Source organism: Malurus melanocephalus, unplaced genomic scaffold, assembly GCF_030028575.1.
Source record: "Malurus melanocephalus ecotype Western Australia unplaced genomic scaffold, MMel_1.1 scaffold_270, whole genome shotgun sequence".
Classification (NCBI taxonomy): domain Eukaryota; kingdom Metazoa; phylum Chordata; class Aves; order Passeriformes; family Maluridae; genus Malurus; species Malurus melanocephalus.
In genome coordinates, this window is record NW_026623502.1 from 341,705 (window position 1) to 368,678 (window position 26,974).

A 26,974-nucleotide genomic window follows, 5' to 3' on the forward strand; every position below is an offset into this window, starting at 1 on the left:
AGCAGGGGCTGTGCGGCGCCCTCCCGGCACAGGCCAGGCCGCAAGGGGCGTGTGTGTGTGTGATATTGCTTTGTTTTGATGAGTTTGGGATTTTTTTAAAAGGAGCGAAAGAGGCTCTTTTTGCCTCTCTCCTCACACGCTGGTGTCCGCACTGGCTGCCCAAGCAGGGTCTCRGCAGCCCCGGCCCGCTGTCCCCTCCCCGCCGGCAGAGCCGCTTCCCTCGCCGGGCTCCAGCGCCGAGCCTGCTTATTTGGCAGCGTCTCAAGTTACTCCCCTCAGGCAGCTTGAGCCAGTAAAACTAGATCCTTTCATCTCGGCGGAGCTTACTGACAACCAGCCGTCTGGTTTCCTAGGAAACAAAATCTTGGCTAGAAATAGTGAATCATTTCCAGGTCACTTTCAACATGGAGAGTGGAGCAGGGAAGCACTGGACTGAGGAGGAGGTTAAAGCCTTGCTAAGCGTCTGGTCAGAAAAAAATATCAGAAAGCAACTGCACGGCACCCTGAGGAATAAAGGAATATTTATCTACATTGCTAAAAGGTTACAGGAGTTGGGAGTGTGCAGGGACTGGAAACAGTGCCGTGCAAAGTACAAAAACCTGAAGTACGAATACAGAACGGTTAAATATGCCCACAACTCTGGGGATGTCACTAAAACCATGAAGTTTTTCCATGATCTGGATGCCATATTGCGATATGAGCCTGTCACACAATTAGCAGCAGAAGAAAACGGCAGGTGTTCTGCGACTGAGACGCAGCCGAACACAAGCCCCACAACAGACAGCACGCAAGGTAAAAAAAATGTTTTTGCTTCTMTTTCTCTCTCCTTGCTTAAAATCCRAAGRGAACAAACCCGAAGCCCGACTTGGCTGGCGCCGGAGCGGAGGCTGCTGAGCCCCGGCAGCCCTGTTAGAAGTGACTGGATGCACGCCTCGCGCAGGGGAATAAAATGTTAGCACCCACCAGTGTCGAAGTCTGTAAATACAGCGTAATTCCAGCAAAATTAYGCTAACTGCCTGTATTGCAGCCTCGGTGAGTACTTGCTGGTGTCCAGGCTCCTGCACTGGGTGGAAACGCTAAATTAAAATAAGCTGCTTTCTTTCCCTTTGCAATTCATTTGCAGTACTTTGGAAGCAGGYTTTGTACAGCTCCAATTCAGATGTAAACGTAAAGAAAAAGGTTGGAACTGTCAGGTTGTTGCAAAAATTGTTACTTGTGATACAAGTGAAATTTAGAATTTATATTATGACTTCTCTGTAGCTTGGTATTTAGGTGTGATGACTTAAGGTAAATTATTTTGTAATTGTTTAAGTTTTTACTTTTACTAAATTTAAGTTTTACTTAAATATTCAAGAAACARATGCTTAATAACCTCTCATAAAAAGCTCTAAATTAGCAATGAAAGTAAAAATCATATTTATCAGACTATTTTAAGGCAGAACAAATGAATACAACTGCTTTATTCTGAAGGAGGTTTTACTAAATTATTTGCATCTCTTGTTTTATTCAACCTTCTCTGCATATGCATTTAAGCTCTACTTAACATTTCATCAGGGTCAATCTGCTGTTTGACATCACTCAAATCTCCTTGTCACATCCTAAATGTCACTGAGGCATAAGCCTCAATGATCGTTATAAGTACCAAAATAAGATGACTAAAAAGATAAATTAAAAGCTTAATTTGTTCCCATGGTATGTAGCAATCTATATTAATTAAGACTGTGCATATTTTTTAAGAAAACAAAAAACTCAAAATTATTGTCAGGGGAGATTGTCAAAGGCATAGAAAGGAGCTGGACATTGAGCTTGTCCTTGTACCCTTCCACGTCTCCCTCTACAATGCTGTTTTACGGATCTGAGGAAAAGAAATTGCCATTTTTCATTGTCATTGTTTACCTTAAARAAAGCTTGACCTTAATTTGTCATCACTAGCAGAAAGCTTCAAATCTGTCAACGTCACTTCAAATTAAAATGGCAATTTTATAATATTATAGTGTGCTCTCAGCACTGTGAATTGCAATCCATTTTTATTTTTAAACTTGCAGAACTGAGGCCAATATAAGCTGATACACTTTGAGGACTACATAAAAAAGTGTCCTACATCTGAGGATCTGCCATTAGATTATCCTCTGTGTTTTGATGTAATTTGCATCAACCTGGTAATCCTAATTCTCATCTCCTTAGACCTCTAGCAAATTTAAATCAGCAAAAGTTAATTTCAGTTGTGAATCCCAAACTATGGTATTTACAAGAATAATTACCCCTCAGTAATGGGTGAAACATGTCTTGTTTTGAAGCACTAGGACAGTCTGGATTTAAAGGTGGTATAATTAAATATGTCTCTTAATTGCACAAGCATTTCTGTTACTCCCTCAAAAAAAATAAAAGCAAACAAGTTTCATGGATAAACAAAAATTAAATGCACCTAACTGCAGTAATGCAACACTAATGCAAGAACTGAAATGCAAAGATTTTCACAACCACAATTTAGCTGCAAAGAAAGCACAGTAAGATAGAAATGCGTCCTGCAGCTATGCAGAATGTGTGCATACATCCATAACAAGCAGCTGAGGGGAGAGCTGTGAGATCACCAACTTTCTTATTTAAGAATACAAGCCAAGCAACTAACACTCTCCTAGAGGCCCAGTCCTATTCCACCTGCAGTCGGAGTATGATGCCTGCCCAGCCCAGGACTTTGAAGGACACTTGTAAGGCAAAAATGGCATTGGTGGCTGTGCAGCTGATGCTCTCAAATCCTTTTGTGGTGACAGAGCTGACGGTGTCGCTCCCACAGAGGGAAAGGCGATTCCYTGCACAGGCAAAAGCAGCCCCCTACCCCTGCTCCAGCAGGGACTGCAGGCCCCCTCCTGGGCTTCTCCCTTTTGACCACAGAGTSTTACAGGAGAGGAGAGACATGGTCCCTTGCCTCTGTTAAAGGAGGCAGAGACATCTCATTTTGAGGGGGCTGGAGGAATCAAGGATGCCTAAGCTTGCAGCTTGGGTAGCAAGAACAAAATGCTATCAGCAAACTAAAACCTGTGACAAATAATACTTGTCCATCATGAACATCTTACTTTATTTGAAGAAATTGGTAGCTATATTAATTTATCTTCTTAAAAAGCATGACATAGGACAGGGGATGTTCCCAAATAATTCACCGTATATTTACCATTCTGCTTAGCCTCAGTCTCAATATTCATACACATCCTTAATGTAAAGACACAAAGTATGTCTTTATGTTATTTCAGCTACTGGGAGATTGCTGGGGAAAGGAGGAAAAGAGACTACTTTTTTTTGTAAGACTGAATGGTATTTCAATAGTGTTTTTTATATCTGGTAAAGTCAGAATTTTTAATATCCGGTAAAGTCAGTTTTCTTTTGAAAGTCTAGCTGAAGAAATATTACTGAAAATCTCCATCAAATCTGAGAGGGGTGTCTCAGGACAAACTTGGTGGCAACACATAGCTGTTCTCACCTTGCTCATGAAAAGGTGACACTTTATGCATAAACACGTGCAGAAATGTAAGCAGACATGTTCATTTTGTCCTCGCAAAACATGTTTCAGAGGCAAAGTTGTAGCTTAAATAAGCATTGAAAAAGATACAAGTCAACACATTCACTTCTCTTAAAGTAGTTTGTGTATTATCCCACTAATCATCAACAATAAAATCCATGTAAGTGATGGTGTGCTATGAAAAATAGTATTTTTCATTTGAGTTCAAATGAATGATCTTTCCATTGTGTTAACCAGTTTGGATTGTTTCAAGTTAAATCAACTATTAATAAAGATATTATTTACAAAATAGTCACCTAGTAATTCAACTGATTTACACTTCTTGTAAATTCTCTCTTTATGTTTAAATATTAAGGCACTGGTTGCCTTTATCTCAGCAAATGCAGAAAGATTATCACTGAGCAGAAATGCACCAGCAATGACTGGCAGAAAACTCAGCTAGTAAAACCGAGAAAGATCCTTGAAAAATCCTGTCTTGAAAGTGCCACTTATACATGGTTTTCAATATCTGGACTTTCAACATGTCATTGACAAGTATTTGATTTAGCTTTTCAAGAACAAGTGTGCAAYACTTTTATTGAGTAACTTTTCTGCTCTTCAAATGCTTTTTTTTTAAAAAAAACCTCCCCATCAAAGATAGCAGTATCTTTTTGTGGTAACTGTTCTTATTTACTTAACAAAAAATATTACTCTTTTAATATGACAATATAATTAACCTTGCTCATGCTAGTGCCACATTCAGAAGCCTTCCAGCAGAGAATGTATTCCTGTCTCCCTGGTTTGTTTTGTTGCTCTTAAGAAGTGAAAATGCCAGCCTTGTCGCGGGAGGTGGAGGCATGCAGCAGCTCCTGCCAGGGAAGCCAGGCGGACAGCTGGGAGCAGTCAGAGATCAGGCCACTGCATCTATGAGTCACCGTCAGCCTTGCTCAAAGTCAGGAGGATTTAGGATAACGTTTTCAAACGCAGTTTTCAGTTTCACCGACGTCAGGGGTAGCAGGTTGCATCCTAACCTGCACCTCATTACTGCTCCCGTGACGAATTACGRCAGAGCCTGGGAGCTTTGATCTGTGCCCTGCCTGGCTGGAGCTCACAGCAGCTCAGCTCCCCGTACAGGGAATCAACATTTGAAGCCTTGTGTCAATACGGCATGGTGAATACAGCACACTTCCACAGGACAACTCACAGGTCTGTCCTCTGTGAAAATTGAGCTAGTTCTGAACCTGACTTACATATACTGCTTTATAAACTTACATAGCAGTTGCTAGATTGTTATTTTTTAAACAAATGTAGAAAAGCTATGCTAGAAAAGGTTAGACTTAATGATGTCAGCTACCAATTTGTCTGTTGTCAAGTGACAATGAATATTTTGGTTCCCTCCCCATGCCATTAATGAATTCCCTAATTTCCAGAGCTCTTTGCAGAACATGCTTGTTTTCTTCATACTCTTCTAGGAATTTTATTTTTGTTACATAAAGGGATTTGTGATTTTAYGGATCTATGTGCAAAGTCTGCCTTTGTATGTCTCTTACTTTACATTATCTACTTTCGAACTATACTTGTAATGTGCTRTCTGGAATACTGAGTGAGAAGAGCATATACGAATCAAGTCAGTTTCAACCAGAATTTTAACACACCTTCAAACAGGCTTCATATGCAAGCTGTAAAATAATTTGCCTCCTATAACTCCTATCCCAGTTAATGGGAAAGGCTAAATTAATTTTAAATTTAATGTAACTACAAATTAAATGTCGAGATTACCAAGTTAAAGATCTTCTCATGGTGTATGGACACTTCAATTTAAACTAATTTAAGCTAATTTGGTATATACCTATTTTTCATCTAAGAACTCTTTCCTTCCCAGGTGAAATAGCAGTTTCTTTAGAAGATGAGGAGGATGCTCCAGAAGATCCACTACTTTTTATGTCTCATGCCAGACCAGTTACTCTAGGTACAGTATGATGGTACAGAGATCAAAAGCTAAAAAGCAGCATGGGTGTCAGAGCACTTCCTGATAACTTGAATACTTTCATTCTGTTTCTGCTCAGCATAGCTTTAATACGGCCACACTCTTGCACCATCTCCTTCCCAGCGTTAGAACTCAGCAGTGTCATGCATCACTAGACATGGCTGTACATGACACCATTCACATGCAAAACACATCCCATGCTATACCTGAACCATGTTAACTGCATTAACCACAGTAATTTTGTTAAATGCTAGTGGAAAGTATGCCAAATGCTAGTGTGGATACCCATGTCAACTTGTAGCTAACTTCCTTAGGTCATTTTCTTAAATCATGGATGGTTAAAGCAGCATGAGTTGCATGAGCCAGAAGAGATATGCAGAGCAATCCAGACTTGTAGTGGTCTCCAGCATAACTTTAAAGTTGTCTCCCCAAACAAGGGGTGGTCAGCAATGCTTTAGTCCAACCAACCACAGAACAACTCATTTGGAAAACCTCCTACTCTAGCAGTTTTGCTCAGGAAAGTTAAAAAACAAAGGCACAAATCTGGCAAGTCAGAAAGGGGAAGAGGATCCTMGGTCTGCACCCCTTCAAGGGGCAGCTAAAGGAAATGGAGAAACCTAAACACATGCTAGGCAGATTTAAGCAACTGATGAGCTGATTTCTTGTCTGAATGAACAGCAGCACTGACCTGAATTTCCTACATGCTCTTTTTATTTTTTATATACCCTCCATGCCATAGTATACATTCCAGTCCAGTTACAGCAACTTTCATTACAGAATCTGGAAGGTGCCATATCCAGGAATAAGACAAGGCACAGGCTAAACCTGTGGCTTTTATGTTACACAGGACACCCCTCTTGCCTGGCATAGAAAGAAATTAAGGAAGAGACCAGAATCTCAGATGGAATTTATGCACATACAAAATACTTTATGCACATAAACAAAACATGCAGAAAGTATCTGAATCAAATTTTGCAGCAATCTCTCTCTATTTCTCAGTACTCGACACACTGCTAAGCAGAACAGTCTTCAATTCTGAGGAAGCTGTTTTCTATAATGTCAGCAAAGCAACTTCAATTGCWTGGGCTCTCAAGTATGTACTAGCACTAAAATGCCCTCCCCTAGTACCTCTTCTARWCTGTAAGTTTCAGGCACTCTTTCAGAAACCACTGACAGAAAAATGTTAAGCCCTGTGTAGATAAAATGCCTAATATTTTGGTTTCATTTCAGCAGATTTCTCATGTTTGAGGAAGCTTAGAAAAAGATTAAATACAGCATAAATACATCTTTCAGATAAAAAATAATGTATATCCTGCTTAAACATTTTTAAAAAACACATTAGAAATAAGATGTTGTTAAGACATAAGGAAAATTTTTGCACTTACTTTAACARCTTTGTTTCAAAGCAGTACTTGTACTTTGAAGTTTTTTGAATCAGCATGTTTTTTAAAGGGAATGAGGAACAAACAAACCCAGCATTTTCCGCTCTGCACAGAGCAGAATAAGGGAACAACCTACAGAGTCACCAGAATTCATTTGAACTAATATCTGTAATCAAAAGTGAGCTCAGTTGGAAATGAACTGACCTAGTGAGAAATGCTGGTCTACTCTTTACAAGGAGTAAAGAAACTTTATTCCTCCCAGATGCCCCCATGCTCTGTGGCTTTGACTGGGAAGTGCGGGAAGCACCCTGGATTTTTTTTCCTCTCCTGTTCTTCCCTGGGCCTTTCCTCTCTGATCTATTTGATGTCAGCAGTGGTCAGCTGTAGCAGTTCCTATGGTTTGATTCACCTGTAAATCAGCATTTTCTTTCACTCCCTCAAGAAGAAATGGAGAAARMAWAATTGATGTGCCACCTCAAAATTACCCTTCTCAACTATGTTGCCAGTGAGCTGGCTGCTGCTGCTGAGTTCTGATTAACACAGGACTGTAAGGGGAAAAAATGGTATCTGTTAGAACAACTTATTGACAACCAGAATGACTTATGGAGACTAGCAAAGAGTGGGTTTATCTAGGACAAGCCTGTCCCCAGACAGGTTATTAGAAGTATGCTCCAGTTGAAGGTGTTGACCAGAATCAAGGGTCAGATACTATTGCTGTTACACAAATCTCMGTGGCTATAAAGTATCAAACCCCCACAATGTGGTTTGCCTTTCCAGAAAAAGACACTGACAAAGGCATTTATCACTTCAGTATGACTACAAAAACCTGTCAGTTACTGTGCATTTTCATGTTTGCTCTTTTTGATRAAGCCCTAGAATTGGTTTTACGTTTGTTTGGTTGCTTTTTTAAATAGTTATTTTTGCAAATATTTAGAAAATGCATGAGAAATCACTTTCCTAACTTATCTGATAATCAAAAGTCTTAAAGCAAATTCATAATTAGAAACAAGAAAACATTAAAAAACTAAAAGGTATCATATTTCAGTGTTTCAAGTTATTGCATGGGTAGCAACCTTTACCTCACATTGTTAAAAAATTAAGTTGTACACTGGAGAAGATAAAAAATACCTTCRTTTTGCACAGTAAGGCAACTCAAACTAATTTTTACTAAAAAATCACMAATATTTTTGATTGATCTGCCCTGAGAAAGGTGGACGTTCCGTGCCATGAGAAATGGCTTCCATCACATAAATGTTCAATTTAAGCAAAATTCTCCATTCCTGTGCTCCTCACAACTGGGTTACTTTGTTAAGAAATGAGGATCAGATTCTTCAGATCTTTACCCAGATTAAATCTCTCCACGTGTGCAAACCTTAACCATCAAATTAAGTCTTGATACTAGTGTTAGTGACTTGGGACAAATTTATTGTTGTGCTCATGCAGCACATCCCATCTTCCCAACAGTACTCCTCTCCAATGTCTGAAGGACAAAGCAGCTCATCAGTTTTTCCCAAAGGTGTGACAGATGAAAGTGTAGTGTATTAGGGCACAGAAGGAATGTTCCTCCCAGATTAATTAAATGTACATGTGCTATCTTAATATCCTTCTTCAAGCAAAGGCAAAAWTTACCAGAATTAACAAAAGTGCTGACAAATTAATAACCATAGCTTAATTTTAATGTCACCTCTGCTCCGTTTTTCTCTGGAGAAACAGTATACTTCATTCCCATTGTCTCTGTCCTTTCCCCACCCACCCAATGCAGGTAACTCATGTCTGTGTCTCTCCCCTACCCCACACAATGCAGGTAATCCAGCGCCAGCAGTAGAGGCTTCCAGACCACCGACTTTTATTCCTACAGTAGCAAATGAAGGAGGGAAACACTGGACTGTTAATGAAGTCAGAGCCTTGATACGCATATGGTCAGACAAAAATATCCAGCAACAACTGGAGGGGACAGTGAGAAATAAAAGAATATTTGAACAGGTTGCTGCTAGACTTCAAAAGTTTGGAATTGACAGAGACTGGAAGCAGTGCAGGACAAAATACAAAAATCTGAAACATGAATACAAGAGTGTAAAAAGTGCCCAAGACTCAGGGAGTACGACTAAAAGTATGAAATTTTTTAATGAACTGGATGCTATTCTGGGGCACTGCACCATGGAACAAGCAAATAAATCAGATAATGATGAAAGTGAGAGGCCTCCAGAATGGACAGAAGCAAAATCAGAAAAGGATTCCATAGGTAAGTACATRTCATTTACAATTTTTAGTTTTCCAGCACTGGAGAGACCTTAAAAAACCCCAGAAAGTGCAACCAGAGAGATGAACTGATTGGCTATTTTGTCTAGTAGTTTTGTATTATGTTATAAGGTAATATTTCAGATTGAAAAAAGATGAAGACATAGGATAAGATAAAATGAAAAAGAGAGACAATTCCAGTGAAAATCATGTTAGAAAAATTGTTTCCAGTTTAGATAAAAGAAATGGATCAGACAGATAGTCAATGTTACTAGAAAAATTAAGACATTGTGCAAAAGAAATCTGTACTTATAGACATTGGTTAAAAAATTAACRTCTAGATTGTCTATCTCTTATGGTCCCAAATAGCTCAATTTTATTGGCCTTTGCTGCAAGACTCCCAAACTGGTGAGACAGCTGTGAAAATAGCAAAAGGAACAGMACCAAGAAAGCTGACAGAGCTTGCCTTTGGTTTTGAGTGGTTACTGACAATTAACTTGGTAACGGATGATCAGTGCAGAATTAGAGTAGACTAATAAACCTACACTACCCAAGAGTTAAAACATTTTTATCAGTACAACCAGAAACATTTTGTTTAAGAACAGAATTAAACGTGAAACTCTTCATTACAGTTGAGAYGAGGGGCTGATATTATGTTGGCCAAATGTAAATCTAGAAGTTAGTAAAATAATGGAAGAAGTCAAGAAAAATATTAACACAAAGACAATCTGGCTGAAAAATGTGAAAACATTTTGGGGAAGATTCAGTCTTCAGTTGCCATTTCTAGATTTTGCTAATGCATCTACTTTGCCTGCTGGCATAAAGAGCATTCAAGGCTCCATGGATTTTTGATTTGATACAYCACGGCTGTTACTATGAAATATAAATATTTGGTGCCCTAATTAATTTATTATTATTTACACAGAAATGCCTGGAGACACAGGTGAAGAGGACTCTGTTAGTAATATATCAGAAGACTTACAGGTTGCAGATATAAAGAAAATTCCTGATTCAGGTAATCTGAAAAGTCTTCCATTTCATATAAATATCTAAATTTAGTAAATTAAAATTAATTTCTAAAGTAAGCCCAAATTGTAATTACAGGCAGAAAATGCTGTAATCTAGTTTACTAGATACCTAGTAAACTTAAAAGCAAGAGATAGTGTCATAGAGGTAACCATAATGTACATTTACAATATCTTGCTCAATTTGATAAAATCAGTCTAGTTAGTAGTTATTTCAAAGACTCATGATATGCAATGTAAGAAGAAACTACTGGTTTAAGCAAGTTGAGTGCAATGCATTGACATTTACTTAAACTATGTATTCCCAAGGATTAGATTTCAAGACAATTGTTCAGTTTCCCATGCCTGAACTAATATGTGATCAGGATATAATTGTGTAAACACTCGTGTCAGGGGATGAAGACTTCATTTAAGAGTTTTACTGAATATGAAGGTCATATGCTCTGCTCTTTACAAAGAAAGATTATGGCTTATATCTGAAAGCGTAAGTTTCAGGGAAAGCAGAAKTTTAACATTCATCTAGAGACACATGGAAGTCTCACAGGCTGACAGGTTTTATTGTCCATAACAGAGYACCTCATGTTCTCTTTCAGTAATGTGAGGCAGAAAATGGTCTAAATTAAGCATTAAGGAATAGTCTTACAGATTTTAAAGTAGTCTAATGTGAACTTGAAAGATTTTAATATCAAATTAAAAATCTTCTGACAGATGATGTTACTGTAAATACTACTCCAGAGGATCGGGCAGCTCTGCATATAACAAAAGAAACAGCTATGACAAGTAAGTAAAGAGATGACTGATCGTGAGAGGTAATTTGAGGTATACCAGACAGTAGCAATGTTATTTTTTCATTCAATAGCAATTACATTCAAGAATTTAAATTTACTAATAAAAAAGCCCCATAGCTACCTTTTACCAGCTCACCATGGGCACTTGAGGCATTCCATGGAGAAAAACAAGTTGTCATGAAAAGTGCATTATCTATAGGGACCTCATTTTGAGAGAGACAAATACGAAAGAAATCATAAAGAGCACTGTGTGGGATCCAGTTAGGACTGCTTAAAAAAATGCATTAAATTCCATTTTTCCCCATCAAGAAGTAAAATTACTACATATACATGGACAGTAGTAAGACACTTAAGAATACAAACATTCAGCAATGCCCCTTAACTGTCATCTGATGGTTTTCAACTGCCTGGTGCTACATAATATTGTAACTTCTTGGACTGCACTCTTCCAAACAAGTTATTTAAGATGAAGTTGAATGAGTATTTCTGGTAAAGTTCTGAGTACACATTTTTGACATTTAGGATAAGTGTAGGTGTAAAGATATCTGTAGTTTACCTTGGTTACCATCTCCCTTTTCAAATATAGGTATTTTAACTGCATACTTTCTTTGTTTCTGGGTAATTGTAATATGATTGTGTGGGAAAAAATTAAAATAGCAAGTGCTTCAGAAGTGTCTGTGGTTCAGGCTATCCACCCTTAGGACTATTTTTCAAAGTTCTGTGGCAGAAAAAGGCAAAGCCACATTCCATCTTTAATAACTTCAGTTTGCAAAATTCTTTCCCTCATTCCCAAACAAACAATACCCACTCAAGTAATTTTATTGCAGGTGGTAAAAGATACCTGGTCTTTAATGTAACATAATTAAATACTGCATAAAGCAGAGAAAAGATGCATACCTTTTATATGTGTGCACATGCAGTATAATGGAGACCATTTGTTCTCTAATTGTGATTACCTGCCTTTCTTAGACAGTCCAAATAATTTTGAAGTGAGAAATTAGTAAGTGAAGGGATTGTATGTACCTCTGTACTTAAAATATACTTGCTGATAAAAGGCAAGCAGGGAGTGATACATTACATTGATTCTTTGATAATAGTAATATCTCATGATCATTGGATTTAGGATGTGGCTTTTTAAAAGCTACTGCATTTCACAGAACTTTTGTAGAAAAGTGTTTCTCAACAGGCATGGAATTATTGAATTTATAGGTATTTGGGTGCCTGAAAAAAAACTTCATAGAAAAACCCAATTTGACATAAATAAGAACTTAGAAATTCTGTTAAACCCATATCAGGGTATCTTCATTATCAGTATATGCAGTTTATGTACTCTGCAGCCAGAGCTGTATATGCATTTGCCCATATATACATATACATATACATATACGTACACACACACACACACACACACACACACACACACACACAGACACACACACACACATATATATATGTATATAGACACAGATCTGGCCAACTGTGGCTGCATAAATGCACAGAAGTTGCACAAGCTGCCTTGAGTACACATGCTTCTCATGATTTTACATGTGAATCTGAGTTATGAGCCACAGTAACGCAGTCAGCACTGCCAGTCTTTATAAACAGCCCATTTGGGTTTGCCACMCTCTAGTAAGGAAAATGCTAAGATGGTGTTAGTTAAAAGATGAATACACCAGTTTCAGGAAAACACCTGGTTATTTGATGTGCTATGGTATTGTTTTTCTMCTCTGTCCACATGAATTTGCTACTCAAAGAGCAGCAAATACCCACCTGAGAAGGAAAAGACAGAGGTAAATAAATCCTTATAGCCTGTCCCAGTTCCTAACACGTCAGTGTCAGCACTGCCCAGCTGGGGGAGCAGGAGGACCACAACACTCCCCAACCCCTGGGTTTTCAGCTAAAGCAGTGTCCTGAGACACTGCAGGTTGCTTTCTTCTGCCTAAACATACCCCACATTGAATCAATCTCCAAATAAAACCTTGTTTAGTTATTTTCACTGATGTTTTCAATTTTGTGAGATCACTTTTAGTTAGTTCCAAAAATCTATTCAGAAGAGCCAATTGCTTTAGTGTATACAATCTGTCAGTCCAAACTCCCTGTACAGTCCGCATGTGTCAGACTCATTAGTACAAACAACACAGTGTGCGTATAGATCTTTGATTAAATCTGAAGTGCCAGGGAACAACAGTGGAGATGAAAACAGGTTTCTAAGAAATACCACTAGCCTGAGGTTCCTAAAAAACAGCAAGTATTTTACTTCAAACAAATTCCTTTCCTTGTCATTGTTTTCTTAGGATTTTTGGTACCCCATATACTTTACTATATGTCCCTCTTGGAACAATTTTGGAGTAAGTCGTGACACTTCTAAGATTCCTAAGCAAGGGCTTTTAAAAATCTGTTGTTAAAAGGTAGTATCTTAAGTCAGTACACTCAGGCACTTAACATTGGCTTGAATACTTGCTGCTGTGTGCATGGAATTTTAAAACATACAGATATAAAGTCAAAAGATAATGTTTTAATACATATGCCCCAGGCTAGTGTTAAGCAGTGATTCTGAGAAGTGCAAACCCTAAAGTTCTTGATTATTCACAGCCTTAGCCTAGGCATATTTGGGCTGCAGACACAAACTCTTAACTATGCATCTAAGTTTTCTGTATCCGCTCTCAAGTATCCACACTTTGTATGACAGAGATGGCAGCAACTTTGCAAGTCGTTGGAGAGTAAACATAAGCCACACACTGAAAATTTTCCCTGGCTTTAACATATCCCACTTCCTTTTTATAATATACAAGACACACATGAGAGTAAGGATTAGGAGACAAATTACTAATCTTGCCTCATGAGCCAGAACACAAGATAATTAGTGATAGTGACAGAGTGCCAAAAGAGAACAGAGCTTGTATCAGTCTGAGTGGGTGAAAGGAAAGACTGTGACAGCATTTGCTCGGSTGGCCTTGTGAGCAGTGCTTCAAACACAAAGTAGAGATTAAGCATATTTGCTGGCAACTGTCTATAGCTTCACTGAATAATGCAGATGGAGCCACTGTGTTTTATCCCTGCCAGAAACTGTCGATGGCTTGTTCTGTTTGGCTCAGTCATGCTCTCCTTGTGCCCTCCCTCCAAAAACTCTGAAAAGTGGCTTAGAAAAAAAAGCCAGGCTCCCTACCCACATTCTTGGCATGCTAAAAAAAAAAAAAGGCACATGATGCTAGTCACATCATAAAGAACATCTGATGCAAACAAAGCTGTATTGATCTGGGGGTAATTTTTAATAAAATAGCCCTAGATTAAACTTTATTGCTCAATGTTTAGGGGCAATATGCTTGAATGGACTGAGAACAGGCTGGGAGCCAGGAACCTGCTGTCATTGATCCATGATGTGGCCTTCACCACTTAATCTCTGTAGAGCAGTGTCCTCACTGGAAGCAAGGATCAGCAAGACCACTTGCATCATCCACCTGCCCATGCCTCTGTCCCAGGGCAGAGGGGTGGAATTCTCCCATGAACACCAATGGGCCAATGGCAGAAGAGCAGAGATCTCCTCCCCATGGAGGGGAGCCCAGGGACACCTCTGTCACCCAGCTGTGTGATGTAAACCCCTGAAAGCTGCAGCAGCAGAGATGCTCTCAGGACAAGCGTTTAGTACATTGTCTCCATCAGGCAGGCAGCCTTACAGATCAGTTGTCCATGCACAGCACCCTGATGCAGTGTTGGGACCCTTAATCCTTTTGGGGCTAATTCAGACACCAATTCTTGGCATCAGTCACTTTGGAGTCTTTCAGTAATTCCAGTATGTACCTCACCCTTTATGCTAGTCACTGTCTTGTCTCTTCTGCTGCATAAGCGTTTGCCTGTTACTAGATATCTTACACCCACCATCAGCAAACCATTCTACAAATATTGATCCAGGTTAAAATAATTCAAGAGTTTGCATATTTAACCCATAAACTTGCTGCAGCTGTTATGCGGTGTTCAAGATTTACTTCAATACATAAATGGGTACACCTCGTTATTAAGCCTATTATACAGAGAAGTGGCAGCTTTAATGTATTAAGGGAGGAAATCTTGTAACAGTAGTTATTATCAGTGGCATTCTGGAGTGGGTGATTCTCAAGACATCACTCAAGACCTGATAGTTAATAAGAACTCTGTAAATTGTTATTTTATACAGAAATCCTTGAAGATGAGGGGGACTTTGCCAACTCCACCCCAGGAGCTCTGGAAGCCACACAAATAAAGAAAGAGACTATTGATATAGGTAGGTCAAGACTTTGTCTTAATAGTTTTAACAGGACATTCTACTTCACTAGGCATTACAGTTTTGTAAAGTTCACGTTATTCCAGCAAATTATACCTGTTCTACTTCCAAGTTATGATAAAATATGGGGTTTGTTTGATTTTGTAGTGCAGAAATGTATAAATGCTTATTTCTCCTTCCCTTATTTATAACAAAATCTTATTTTCACAGACAACATGCTCCTTTTAATGATGAATATGATTAGTCTGCATTTAATTCTGACACAAATAGTGTTTTTCTTACACAGTTACTAAAGAGGATAAACTGGAATGGTAAATATCTGTCTCAGAACATTTTAGTCTGTATTTTCAAACTACTTCATGACTGCATTTAATATCAGATGATTCACCATCAAACAATTCCACATATATTCTGAATTATTTTAAATATACAACTGAAATCAGCACCTCAGCAATATGTAGAAGCCATGTATTCAATGACAAGGAGAAGATTTGTTTTATTTAAAATGTTAAAATTTAACATTAGAAGACATTAGGGATATTAATATTTTGGAATAAGTGAGTGTAAAAACCATAGATGATCATGAAAAAAAGGCATCAGAGGAAATAATGATGATATTGAAACATAGTGACTTGGCACCTTGGATCAAAATATTCTTTACAGTAGTGATGTTTGTACCCAGAAGTTAATAGAAGAAATTAAAAAATGACAGTGATTCTGTGGACAGAAATTCTTTGGCCTTTGACACTGAAGGTTTCTCCCATAAGAATATTTCTGTTGTATGCATCAGGCACATTCCAGGCTAGAGCTTCCTTTTCAGCAATCATGTTATCTGTAGTTTGGATGTTGAGACACCCTATGCAACGCACCCTTTACAAGTGTTTGCATTGGCTGATCTTGATCATGAAAGACAACTATAGTGACACTGAGGACATCAGAGCAGTGCCATCACAACAGTGACACAAACACAAGTGACACAGGATAAAGTAAATCTATGACCCTGAAAGTTGAGACATAGTGAGGTCACAGGAATGCAAAGTGAAGAATAAAATGTCATGCAGCTCAACTGACTGCCTCATACACACAAACTCCCTATCATATAATATCCAATTGAGGACAGTAATCATGCAGGTCAGCACTACACAAGTGCCATCGCCAAAGACAGGAGGAGATCGGAGAGCCAGTATGGTTGAGAGAATGAAAGCCATGGGGAGGTTGGTAATGGTTTAAAAAAAAAAAAGAATCTATTAGGAGCCTAGGAGTAGACCTGCAGCTCCATTTTGGCACAATTCCAATAGCTGCAGGTGTTCAGAAGGATGCAAGAATTTTCTCAAGAGTATAGGTTGCCTATTTATGAGAAAAAATACTTTTTATCTGGTACCCCAAGTAAAGCACACACACACATGGTTGTGAAGTACGATTTCCAGATTTTCCAAAGGTACAAAATAAATTTGTGCAATGGCTTATGAAAAACAAGTATTTGCCAAATAACTTAAGAGAAAATGAGTTTTAGATAAAATACAAATTCCAAGTAGTAGTTTGTCTGTATATTGGTAAGTACCATTACAGAAAGCATATCAAATGAACCTGTCTATTTACAATCTCTATTTATGACAGCCTAAGTAAGCACTTATTTTTTCAAAACCTATAACGAATATTTATTTCTACCCTTTATCCAAAACAGTACATAATTCTGAACATAATTGAACATAATTAGTCTATGATATCCCCTATCAACCAGAACTAGTCTTTCTCTTCCTCCCAACCCAAAAAAACCACACAAAAGTGAACTTTCAGCCTCAGAGTAGTCTGAGCATGAGTGAATGAGCCCAGAACCAGCCAAGCTGGGTTTTGATGTTCATAGATGATTTCAAAAATTTCTCAGTAGGCAGCAATGAAGTTGTAAATAGAAGCCTGAGGGCAATCGAGAGAGACTTCAGGACCTTGGAACAACGGGTTAAAGGATCAAGAGCACAAGCAATTTTCTCTTCTTCCAGCTGCAAAAATTGATATGGGCAAAAAACCAGGAAGAGCCAGCAGATCTGGTGGCAAGCCTGGTGACACTGGGAAAATGCTGGGTATTTTAATCATGGTTCCCTGACACCAGACTTGCTGACACCTATCTCAAAGGGGGAAAAGTCTTTGCAGAGGAGTTAGCAGAGCTCCCTTGCAAGAGTTTTAAAATAAGTTTGAAGCTGTAAAGAGATAAGACTAGACTTACTAGAGAGACTGGGGGCGACAGAACACCATCCCTCAAACATGCCAATGTTTGAGGGATGGTGTTCTAGAGAGGTCCTTCAATCTGCTGTCATAGTAGATTCAGGGGATGGAGATCAGCAAAGACACAGGGGGSTTATTGATGTGTTAGAAACCACAGAAGCACCTAAGAATGACCATGTAGAAATCAGAGCTCACCTCCAAAAGATGGTGGGGTCAAAAGTCCAGCTGTGGTGCATCAACACCAGTGCACACAGCATGGGCAGTAAGAGGAGCTGGATGCCACTGTGCAGCAGGAAAACAACAACAGTTTCCATCTTGAAGCCAGTGGGATGATTTGCACAGCTGGAGTGCTGCAATGGATGGCTACAGACTTTTCAGAACACACGGGAAAGGAAGGAGAGACTGCGGGGTACTCTGCATGTTAGAGAGTGTTTTGATGGTCTAGAGCTCATGTGGGTGACTTGAGTATGTATGGGTAAGAATCAAGGGAAGAACAAGGAGGTATCCTGCTGGGAGTCTGTTCCAGACCAYGAACCAGGGTGAAAAGGCAGCTGAAATACTTTATAAGCAGCTGGGAGAAGTCTCACAGTCACCGGCCCTCTGAGGGCTGGCTCACCAGAAATCTGCTGGAAATACAGAGGACACAGTCTAGGAGATCCCTGGAGTGTGTGGCARACAACTGCCWGATGTAGCTGGTGAAGGAGCCAACTAGGAAAGGTACCCACTGAGCCTGGTGGTGGACTGACAGTGGTTGGAAGCCTCTTGGCCACAGTGGTCACAAAATGGCAATGCTTTCAGTTCTTGGTGAAGTAAGCAGGGACATGGACAGAACTGTCACCTTGGACTTGGGCAGTGGTGGAGTCACRGTCCCTGAAGGAATTTAAATATAGATGTGGCATTTAGGGACACAGTTTACTGGCGGGCTTGGCAGTGCTATATCCATCCTAAATGATTAGTGCTTCCACCCTAAATGATTCTATGATTTGTGATTCTTCAAGTCTGTAACTAATAGGCTAGTCTAAGGGCTTAGGACACTTTTAGGTGAAAACAGGTGTTTCCTACAGAGGATGACAATAATATCAGCAATTCATTTGTCTAAATTGAAGTCTACTTCACTTTAAACTGTTTCTATAGATGATGATTCTATAAGCACTACCTCAGAAGAGAGATCTTGTACACCAGTAGCAAAACGGATGGTTGGGACAGGTCAGTATTAATTTCCATGAATTTATTATGAAATAAATAATTTTGTAAATTCAGTACCAAAGCTGGAGCAACCAGATCTCTACTGTGAACACAGCTCTACTTTTCTACTCCTGACTCCAGTCTAGCCTTGCTAGTAACCTTAAAAATTAGTTTCATAGCTCTGTTCCTTCTCATGAGCAAAACTTGCATTAATACTGTAGTTCAACTTTACATTTTGTACATATCTGATGAGCAGCATCTGCCTACTTCTGCCTTTTTTTGAGTATCAAGGTTTTTCTTTTTCTGTTGAAACTCCAGTAGCCTTTTCATTTGCACGTTGCCATTTTAATTTGAAACCACACTTCTCACCAATGCTGAAATCTTTAAAGCTTAAGGATTATTGCTTTCCTAAATGTAACACTTGTATACATCTGTCTTGAATTTGACAACAAGAGCAGAAAAATTACAGTGACAAAATGTTGGATTTTGAATGCCTTGGAGAAACAAGGTTCCATTTGCTGTGTATTTTGCGTATTTAAGAGAAAACAGTTGTGTATGGATACAAACATTATAAAGTTAAAAGATTAATCATTAGTTGCAATTATGCTTTCATATATGTATATTTAGCATATATTTATAGCATTTACTGTTAGTTGGTTTTTTATTTATATTTTCAGACAATCACATTCCCTTGGAAGAAGCACAAAATCACTTTAAAGTTATTACAGTTAATGATACTGGAGCAGGAAAACACTGGAGTGATAATGAAGTTAGGGCTCTGATAAACATATGGTCAGATGAAAAGATACAACAAATGCTTGAAGGGGCCACAAGAAATAAAGAAATATTTGAGGAAATTGCCAGAAGGTTAATGAAACGTGGTATAGACAGAGACTGGAAACAATGTCGCACAAAGTACAAGAACCTAAAATATGAATACCGTGCACTGCAGAAAGAAAATGAGCATCTTGGAAATCCCAGGAGAAAAATGCGATTCTATGATGAAGTTGACTGTATCTTAAGAAGACAACCTCTGGGAACCTCAGGCTGGGGATGTGAAAGTTCAAGTGTCCTATCAGGTATCAAAAACTTCAGTGATGAGATAAAGTGCTTAAAATGAAACTTTTTGAAATTGCCTGTTTGAGCCATGCTGTACATGTGAAATGTGTGGCCCGAAACAGGGAGGGAAAATAACTGGGGAATCTGTATCTGCATGGTCACACAGGGAACACTCAGGGAACACAAGTGGTCTATGGAGACATGCAGASTTGAGATTAGCAAAAAGTGAAAGCACTGAGGCATTTACTGTTACTGGAGAATCTTTCCTTTTGAAAGCCTAATTGACATACAGTGAAATGGTACTAGAACACATGGCAGGTTTTAGAGGCCAATATAGCAGGCATGTAAAGTCTGATGGAGAGCTGCAAGCTCATACCATTTAGAACTGCAGAAATCAGTAGCAATTAAGACAAATGCAAGCACTCCAGAACACCCAAACCATATTAATTYGATACACCCTGCAGTCAAGAGAGAGAAAAATCCAGTGCAGTGATGTTTATCTGAGCACTTGTAGTTATTATATTAATTTTCCTAAAGCAGATTCAGTTTTCAAAATAGAGTTTTCTTCTATTTTAGAATCAAAAACTCTCTGATCTAGGAACCACACAGCTAATTTTGTATCTGTGGTAAGGGTTCTCATGACTGGCCAGCTGCTCTGGAGCTCAGAGGCACCTGTCCTTGCTCCAGGCAGATCAAGTGCTCTTGCTGGAATCAACTGAGCCTCTGCAACTTAGGGTTCAGTGACGTACAGTAAACCAGAACTAATTTTGATTGTTCTCAATATGTTACATAATAATTTGCAAAATCACAAATGTTAGTTGAGGACTTGAACCATTTCTGCAGCAAAGGATAGATGGACAGCTTGAGCAGAAACTGCTGGGACCATCCTTAAGCCAGTTGTCCTCAGTCATGAATCAGAGCCCTMACAGGGTGTCCAAGGGCACCATACAGTATTAGTTGTGGCTGGAATAGCATCCACACAGCTGTGGGATGACTGTTCTCCCTGCCTCAGTCTTGTGCTTGATTATGTTCTCAAGACATATATTTTCTTCCAGATATAGAAACTGAATATATTACTGCTCATTTCTACTCTCCATGAATGGGATTTGTCAACATCAAGAATGTTGTCAAAACCAACAATCAACCTGGCTGTTTTACATTTTAGCATACTAGAAAAGGACTGTGTAATCTGGGCTGTGAATGCTGATGCAGTGGCCAGGAAAACAACAACCTTTCAGGAAAGAAGCTTCAGTTATTAATCTGTTTGAGGCATCTGCCAAATAAATGTGTCTTGCCCTAGATTATTTACTTTTGTAGTATAAAACTCTTTGGTGTGTGATTGACTGTGCCTTGAGAATTTTGGCAAAATACTTAGTCACCTTGTTTTTCTCTTCTAAGTTTCAGTGGGAGATGCTACAGCAAACACAGGATCTTTGAGTATCAAGAGAAAAACATGGAATGATGGTAAGAGCACCAGACTTTTAAGAGCATCTATACATTGCTCTTGGCTTGGATGCCAGATTATCATACCCAGTATTTCAAACAGTTAAAAAAATAATCCTAGAACTTAACACCAAGCTCCAAACCAACATTCTTCTCTCACCCACAACAGTCAGCAAAAGAAGTGTTCTGATAAAAATGTAGGTTTAAGGAAAACTGCAATTTATTTATTTCAAGCCTTATACTTGGTACAAATTAAGTAAACATCAGGGAAAAAAAAAGACTGATTTATAAGAATCATATGCAAAGAAAAGATACTATTTAAAAACCAAGATGTCTCAACTGCCTGTGTTGCTTAAGGGAAAGAAGGGACAGGCACAGTCATGGATACGGATTTCCTCAATTACTGTTTGTAAACATGTCTAATGTGTTGTACACAAGAAAACACGTTTTTTATGTGTTTCAAAGAGAAGATAGGATACAGAATTATGGAGAGAGAAAAGTGGATGGAAAGGATAGAAATATGTGGCATGTGATATATGGGGAAGGTCAGCCATTTATTTCTCTTCGCGCAGGATTGTCAGGCCCTAAATAAAGTCAAAGAAGAACAAAAATGTCAATGAAGAACAAAAAACTTAAGTTTTAAGGAGCTCACCCCTATTTTTAATACTAAAATTATGTCTACAGACAGATGAAATGATCTGAACACGACATTTTTTAATTCAACCTGTTTAGTTCATCACGGCAATTGTACTAACACTGTATTTAATCACTCTGTATGATTAAATAGACTTTCATGTATTGCCCATTATGTAGGTACATCTTGGAGAAGGCTGTAGCTAGGCAAAATGGAAAGTTTGAGATATAAATAATTTTTACAGGGTCTGCTGCATTCCTACTCTCCATTATACAGTGATCCCTTACACAACACCAGGCAATGACTGCCAAAAGAGTAGTACAGAAGAAAAGCTTTAGGAAAATCCAGCATGTGTTAAACTTCAGTGTCAGCAGTTCATTGACTTGTGCACTCTAACTATGTGCTTTGCTTTTGTCCACAGAGGTGTCACCTGTTCCACTTAAGAAAAGTGCTTCTGAAAATACCATTCTCCACTTCCAAAAGCTATTAACAGAGAGAGTGCACACAGTAACAGAAGGCAAAAAGTTACTGTTAGAAAGGCTTTGTAAACAGGAAGAAATGCAAGACCTCAACAGAACACAGCTGTATGCTGATCCATCAGCTATACAACAGGTTGGTTTAATGAACTTTCTATGAAATTGGCATGCAAATAGATTATCTCAGGTAGTAAGAAATGAAATAACTAAGAGTGTAGTTTATCCACAAGTACATGCTTGCTTCCCTTTAATATAGTCATCTTCAGTCATTTGAACTAAAACAAGGTGTGAGTTTCCATCATAATCCTGAACTATGAGTTTTTAGCAATGATGTCAGTTAGTCTAATAAAAATACAACCTCTGCCTACATGTCTTGGCTCACCTACATGCCACAATTAACAGCCTTAATTGAAAAAAATAATACTTTGATCAAAGAAAACATGAACAGTTAAAAAAAAATCATTCCATAATTTTCAATTACCATCTCCGTGGTCTTCCTAACAAGTTAGTCCTCTGCAATTAACCARACAGCTGAAGCCAGAAGAGAACTTTTTGGTTAGGCAGGACTGGTGAGGAAAACACAACTCTTTAACTCCTTAACCAGCTCCTCCTATCCTCTCCCACTGTGTATGATGGTGTGGGGGAATGTCCCCCTCTGCCTGCTGAAGGCTTGCAGCAATGTGCAGCACTGAACTGGAGAACTCAGAAAGCTGGAAAAAAAAAAGTACACAGAGCTGATGCCCATGTAGAAGGGGCAGGCCTTCTACAGATGAGTTCTGCTCCCTGTTCTGTACTGGCCAAGGGGTCTGTTTTGTCCAGTAACCCACAGAAAACATAGACATAGTGCAGGGAACAATGACACGGGAAGAGAAAAATGCCATGCCGTAACTTATTCTGCAAAATCCTACTAGCCACTACTTTGTTTTGTGATTGTGTAAGTACTCTGTGGTTTGTATTGCATTTGCAGGGTTTTCCTTTACATTTGCAGGGTTTTCCATTCAGCGTATTCAAGCAAAACAACTTTTTGAATCTCAGTCATGTGTGGGCATAGACCTACACAGCCCGGCCAAAGTTAGGGCAGTTCTGGGCATGTACAAGGGCACAACTCAAGTCAAACAGTCAAATCCTTACTGCAGCAGTAACAGCCACCAAGTTTATTTATACACAGTAGGTCTAAATTCCATCCAAGTCCTTCATAAAACTTTACATAAAAACATTACTGGATATAATGCTTTATTTCCTGCTCTATGCAGTTATTTTCTTGTAGATTCTTGCATGAGAGACATTATGAAGGTAAATACTTTCCACCGAGGTGGATTTAATCTGCCATTTGACTAGCATTTTTAAAACAATTCTGAGGAGTCAAGAGAGAGATCCCTAAAAAATAATAGTTTTGAAATCATATTCATTTACACTGTGACACATATATACAGTTGTTTCGATGCATGCTTATCTACCACTTTTCACATTTTACACTCATTTCTCAGTATAAACCTTCTCTCGCTTTTAATACTGGTATCATCATTGGTTTAAAAATCTTTCTTCTCTGTCTTTACAATGAGGTGGTTCAAAGSTACATCCTTGAACTTGCATTGTATTACTTGCATACATAACTGTTGTCTTTGGAAGGTGGACAAGGTCTGCCCCTGCCATCACAGCAGTCAAATATCCCTACAGAACATGCTGAGTCAGCTGAAGTCCTCACCATTCCCAATACTAAACCACAGGTTACTCATTCCACACACRAACCAGAAAAACGTGTGGTCCAACCCTAATTCGGTCCAGTACATTTAAACAGCTTAGTTCAATTCAGATTTAAATTATTATTTGAAATAATTGTACTGAAAATAATATGGGTAACTTAGATGTTTTGCTCTACCTTCTCTGTTTCCTGAGTGCCAGGCTGAAATTAACCTCATAACTCATTTCAACAAGACTCCCCTTTTCTCCATGCTACTGAGTAATCCAGTTCTTGCTGGATACCCTATAAACCAGTTCATCTCACAAACCTCACACAAGACTAGTCCATCTATTAAGAAAATGTCCTAAATGGCTTTCCATGTGAGTTGAAGTAGCTCGGCAAGTTCCCATATTCCAAGTCAGACTGAACAGCTGAAAGGTCGTTTTTGTTACAGTGTGACTGTCCTTCCTGAAGAAATAGTAACCTAAGGGAAGCAGTTAGCACTGCAGAGGYGACAAACTTCACTTTAAATTCGATATGATGCAGAAGGATCCAAATCTATCCAAACCTTGCTGTCATTCAGTACAATGCCCCCCCCAAACCATTTCTCTCCTTCCAGAAAATAAAAAATAAAGACTTTAATTCACTAAAATCAGCAGACCTTTCAAGAATACGKATCTGTTTTTAAATGTTCATGTTCAAGTGAGAAAAGCATGAAAGCACTGGGGCAAAGGACTCGCTGAATTCCAAGCAGTTCACAGCAGAGAACTGCAGAGCACATTTGCAGTCTTTACTTGGAAATTGTTGATGTCAACACTAGGTGGTAGACATGAAGCAAGAACTGACAAAAAAAAAAAAAAGAACACAAGTGTGCTTAGATTCCAAGTAAAGGGTTTTTTTCCTTCAGGAAAGCTTCCAGAGATCAGGATTTATCTGACAAACAAATGACCAAAGAAGATGGACTTCCCTTTGTGGGGGATTCCACTTCTATTCAGCTTTGAGACAGCAATGCACAAATTGCTTTTTAAAATTGTTTTGTCAGAAGGCTGTCTGCTGCCATGTTGTTCATTGTATTTTTATATCCACTGAAGCTTTTTCTGTGTCTCTGCTGTCTGTGATCACAGCTGTACATTTATTGGTTACAYAATATAGAGTCCACACTTAAGGGCCAGTTAAATGGAACTTGGGACACCATCTGACACATACTAAATGTTGTTATGTTAGGTTGTGTGTAGGGCACTACCACAGGACKGCAGAGGCTTGGGAGGAGAGCCTTTCTTAGAAGAGAGCCTTTCTGATCCTCAGCAGAAAAGGCCAGACCAAGTAGCTGATCCTGGGAATCTTAATATAAATTACATCATGAAAACATTCCAGCTTAATAATCAAAACCAAGTAATGATGGCAAGAGCATCAATCCTATAAATAACAGATTTTTGGTCTTCTCCCTCCTGAAATATCTGCATTATTGCCAGAGGACCATTACGATTAGTGTGAGGGCAAATCTGTCTCCTCCCCAGTTTGCAAATAGCAATACTAAAATTTTTGACTTGTAGAGACAAATGGAACTATTACCACTCTGACCTACATTAAAAACCTTCATTCTTCTCTAAAGCACRCTCATTCACTAAGATGAATGGGTCACTTCACACATCATTGATAGGGCTCTTACTCTGGAAATTCCTCTGAATGCCCTTTTAGATTATTGAGAAACTGGCCAAAGGCATTTAGAATGCTCTTCAGGAAGCAGAAATGCTTGCACTGATGGTGGATCCMCAAGCACCATCAGCATCACTGGCTTTAAAACCTCTGCCTTCAGAGTCATCCTTTGTTTCTTATGCAGCAAGGTCTTTGTGATGGAACAAGCATCCATAAGGCCAAGGGGCTACCCAACTGACAGAACTGATTTAAATTAAAACAAACATAATAAAAAGCCCCTCCAAACAAYCCTGCTTTATTTAAATGGCAATGGTAGTGTAAGACATGGCACACAGTGAAGCCAGGACAGTTTGTATGAACTAAACTATCCAGTCTGAACATAGGTTGCTGCATACAACCTCCCTCCATGCATGAGGCTTGAATTTAAGGTATGGGCAGACAAGCCAACCAAGCAATCCTGTGAAAATTACTGGAGAGCTATATGCCTACATGGATGCCTTATCTACTTTGATGCCAAAGTGAAGAAGAATGAACAGTCTCACACCAGCTCTCTAGTTGGGTCAATGTAATGGGAAGTCTGTTGGCCACAATAAACATAATGGCTGCCTCTGAAATGTCCTCTTGTATCTGGTTTGGCACCACTTTCCTCCTGTTTTTTCCTCTCCTTCTTACATGATCTCATTCCAGCTAGTTACTCCAYATCCAGAGATAAGAGCTTAGACCAAACTACATTATGTGACATGTACATTGAAATKATTTCAACTTGGCTTCTCTTCACTTTCCCAAAAATGAGTGTGCAGGAGCTTGAGCCCTGCAGGATGTTTTGTAAAACAGCTGAGCAGATATAAGGGTTCACCAAAGCAAAAAGGCCTTGCTCCTCCTCTCTTCACAGGAGCAAGCTTTGCAGAATGTAATTAAACCGGGCTGTCATCACCTGCAGCACAGAATGGCCTAAAACTTGAACCAAGACTGAAATAAAAGCAGAAGTGTTTTTACACCTACACTCAGTGTCTGAAAGTACATGGTAATGTTTTACCAGCATAAATGTTTTCATAAAACAGCATGCAGACTCAATAACTAGCTAGGCGAACATCTTACCCTGTATGTTCCATAGGGAACTTACATAGAAATATGATTAATTACAAAATTTGGTATTAGACAATTAAGACATTTGACATGGCAGTTCTTGCACCTAGATATGCTGAACTCATAATGTGTTCTTAAGATGAAATAAAAAGATAAATACCTTACATACCAAATTATCAGGATCGTTACCTGTAGTATATTTGTGCTCCTTAGAAAATTCTCATCCCAATATTGCAGTTTTAAGCTTTTTGATTGAAACATTCACATTGCACATCACAATAAATACCAATGCCTTGCTAAATAGTCTTAAAAAACCTCCTATCTTGTAACTGAGATGTTGCATATAAAATGTAGATAAATACT

At 38.7% G+C, this 26,974-nt stretch overlaps 2 protein-coding genes across 3 annotated transcripts in view; one reads left to right on the forward strand and one right to left on the reverse strand.

Annotated features, from left to right (window-relative positions):
• Positions 1-26,974, reverse strand: part of PPAT (phosphoribosyl pyrophosphate amidotransferase) — a 45,762-nt gene that overhangs the window by 14,750 nt on the left and 4,038 nt on the right. The gene's annotated exons all lie outside the window — the stretch shown is intronic.
• Positions 334-26,354, forward strand: LOC130579389 (uncharacterized). Its single transcript, XM_057376134.1, is given in 11 exon segments — positions 334-792; positions 5,376-5,462; positions 8,667-9,104; positions 10,026-10,115; positions 10,834-10,905; positions 15,085-15,171; positions 18,526-18,597; positions 19,254-19,655; positions 21,034-21,099; positions 22,134-22,324; positions 24,324-26,354. Coding segments are annotated over 11 exon segments (1,980 nt in total). The 5' UTR covers positions 334-404; the 3' UTR covers positions 24,411-26,354.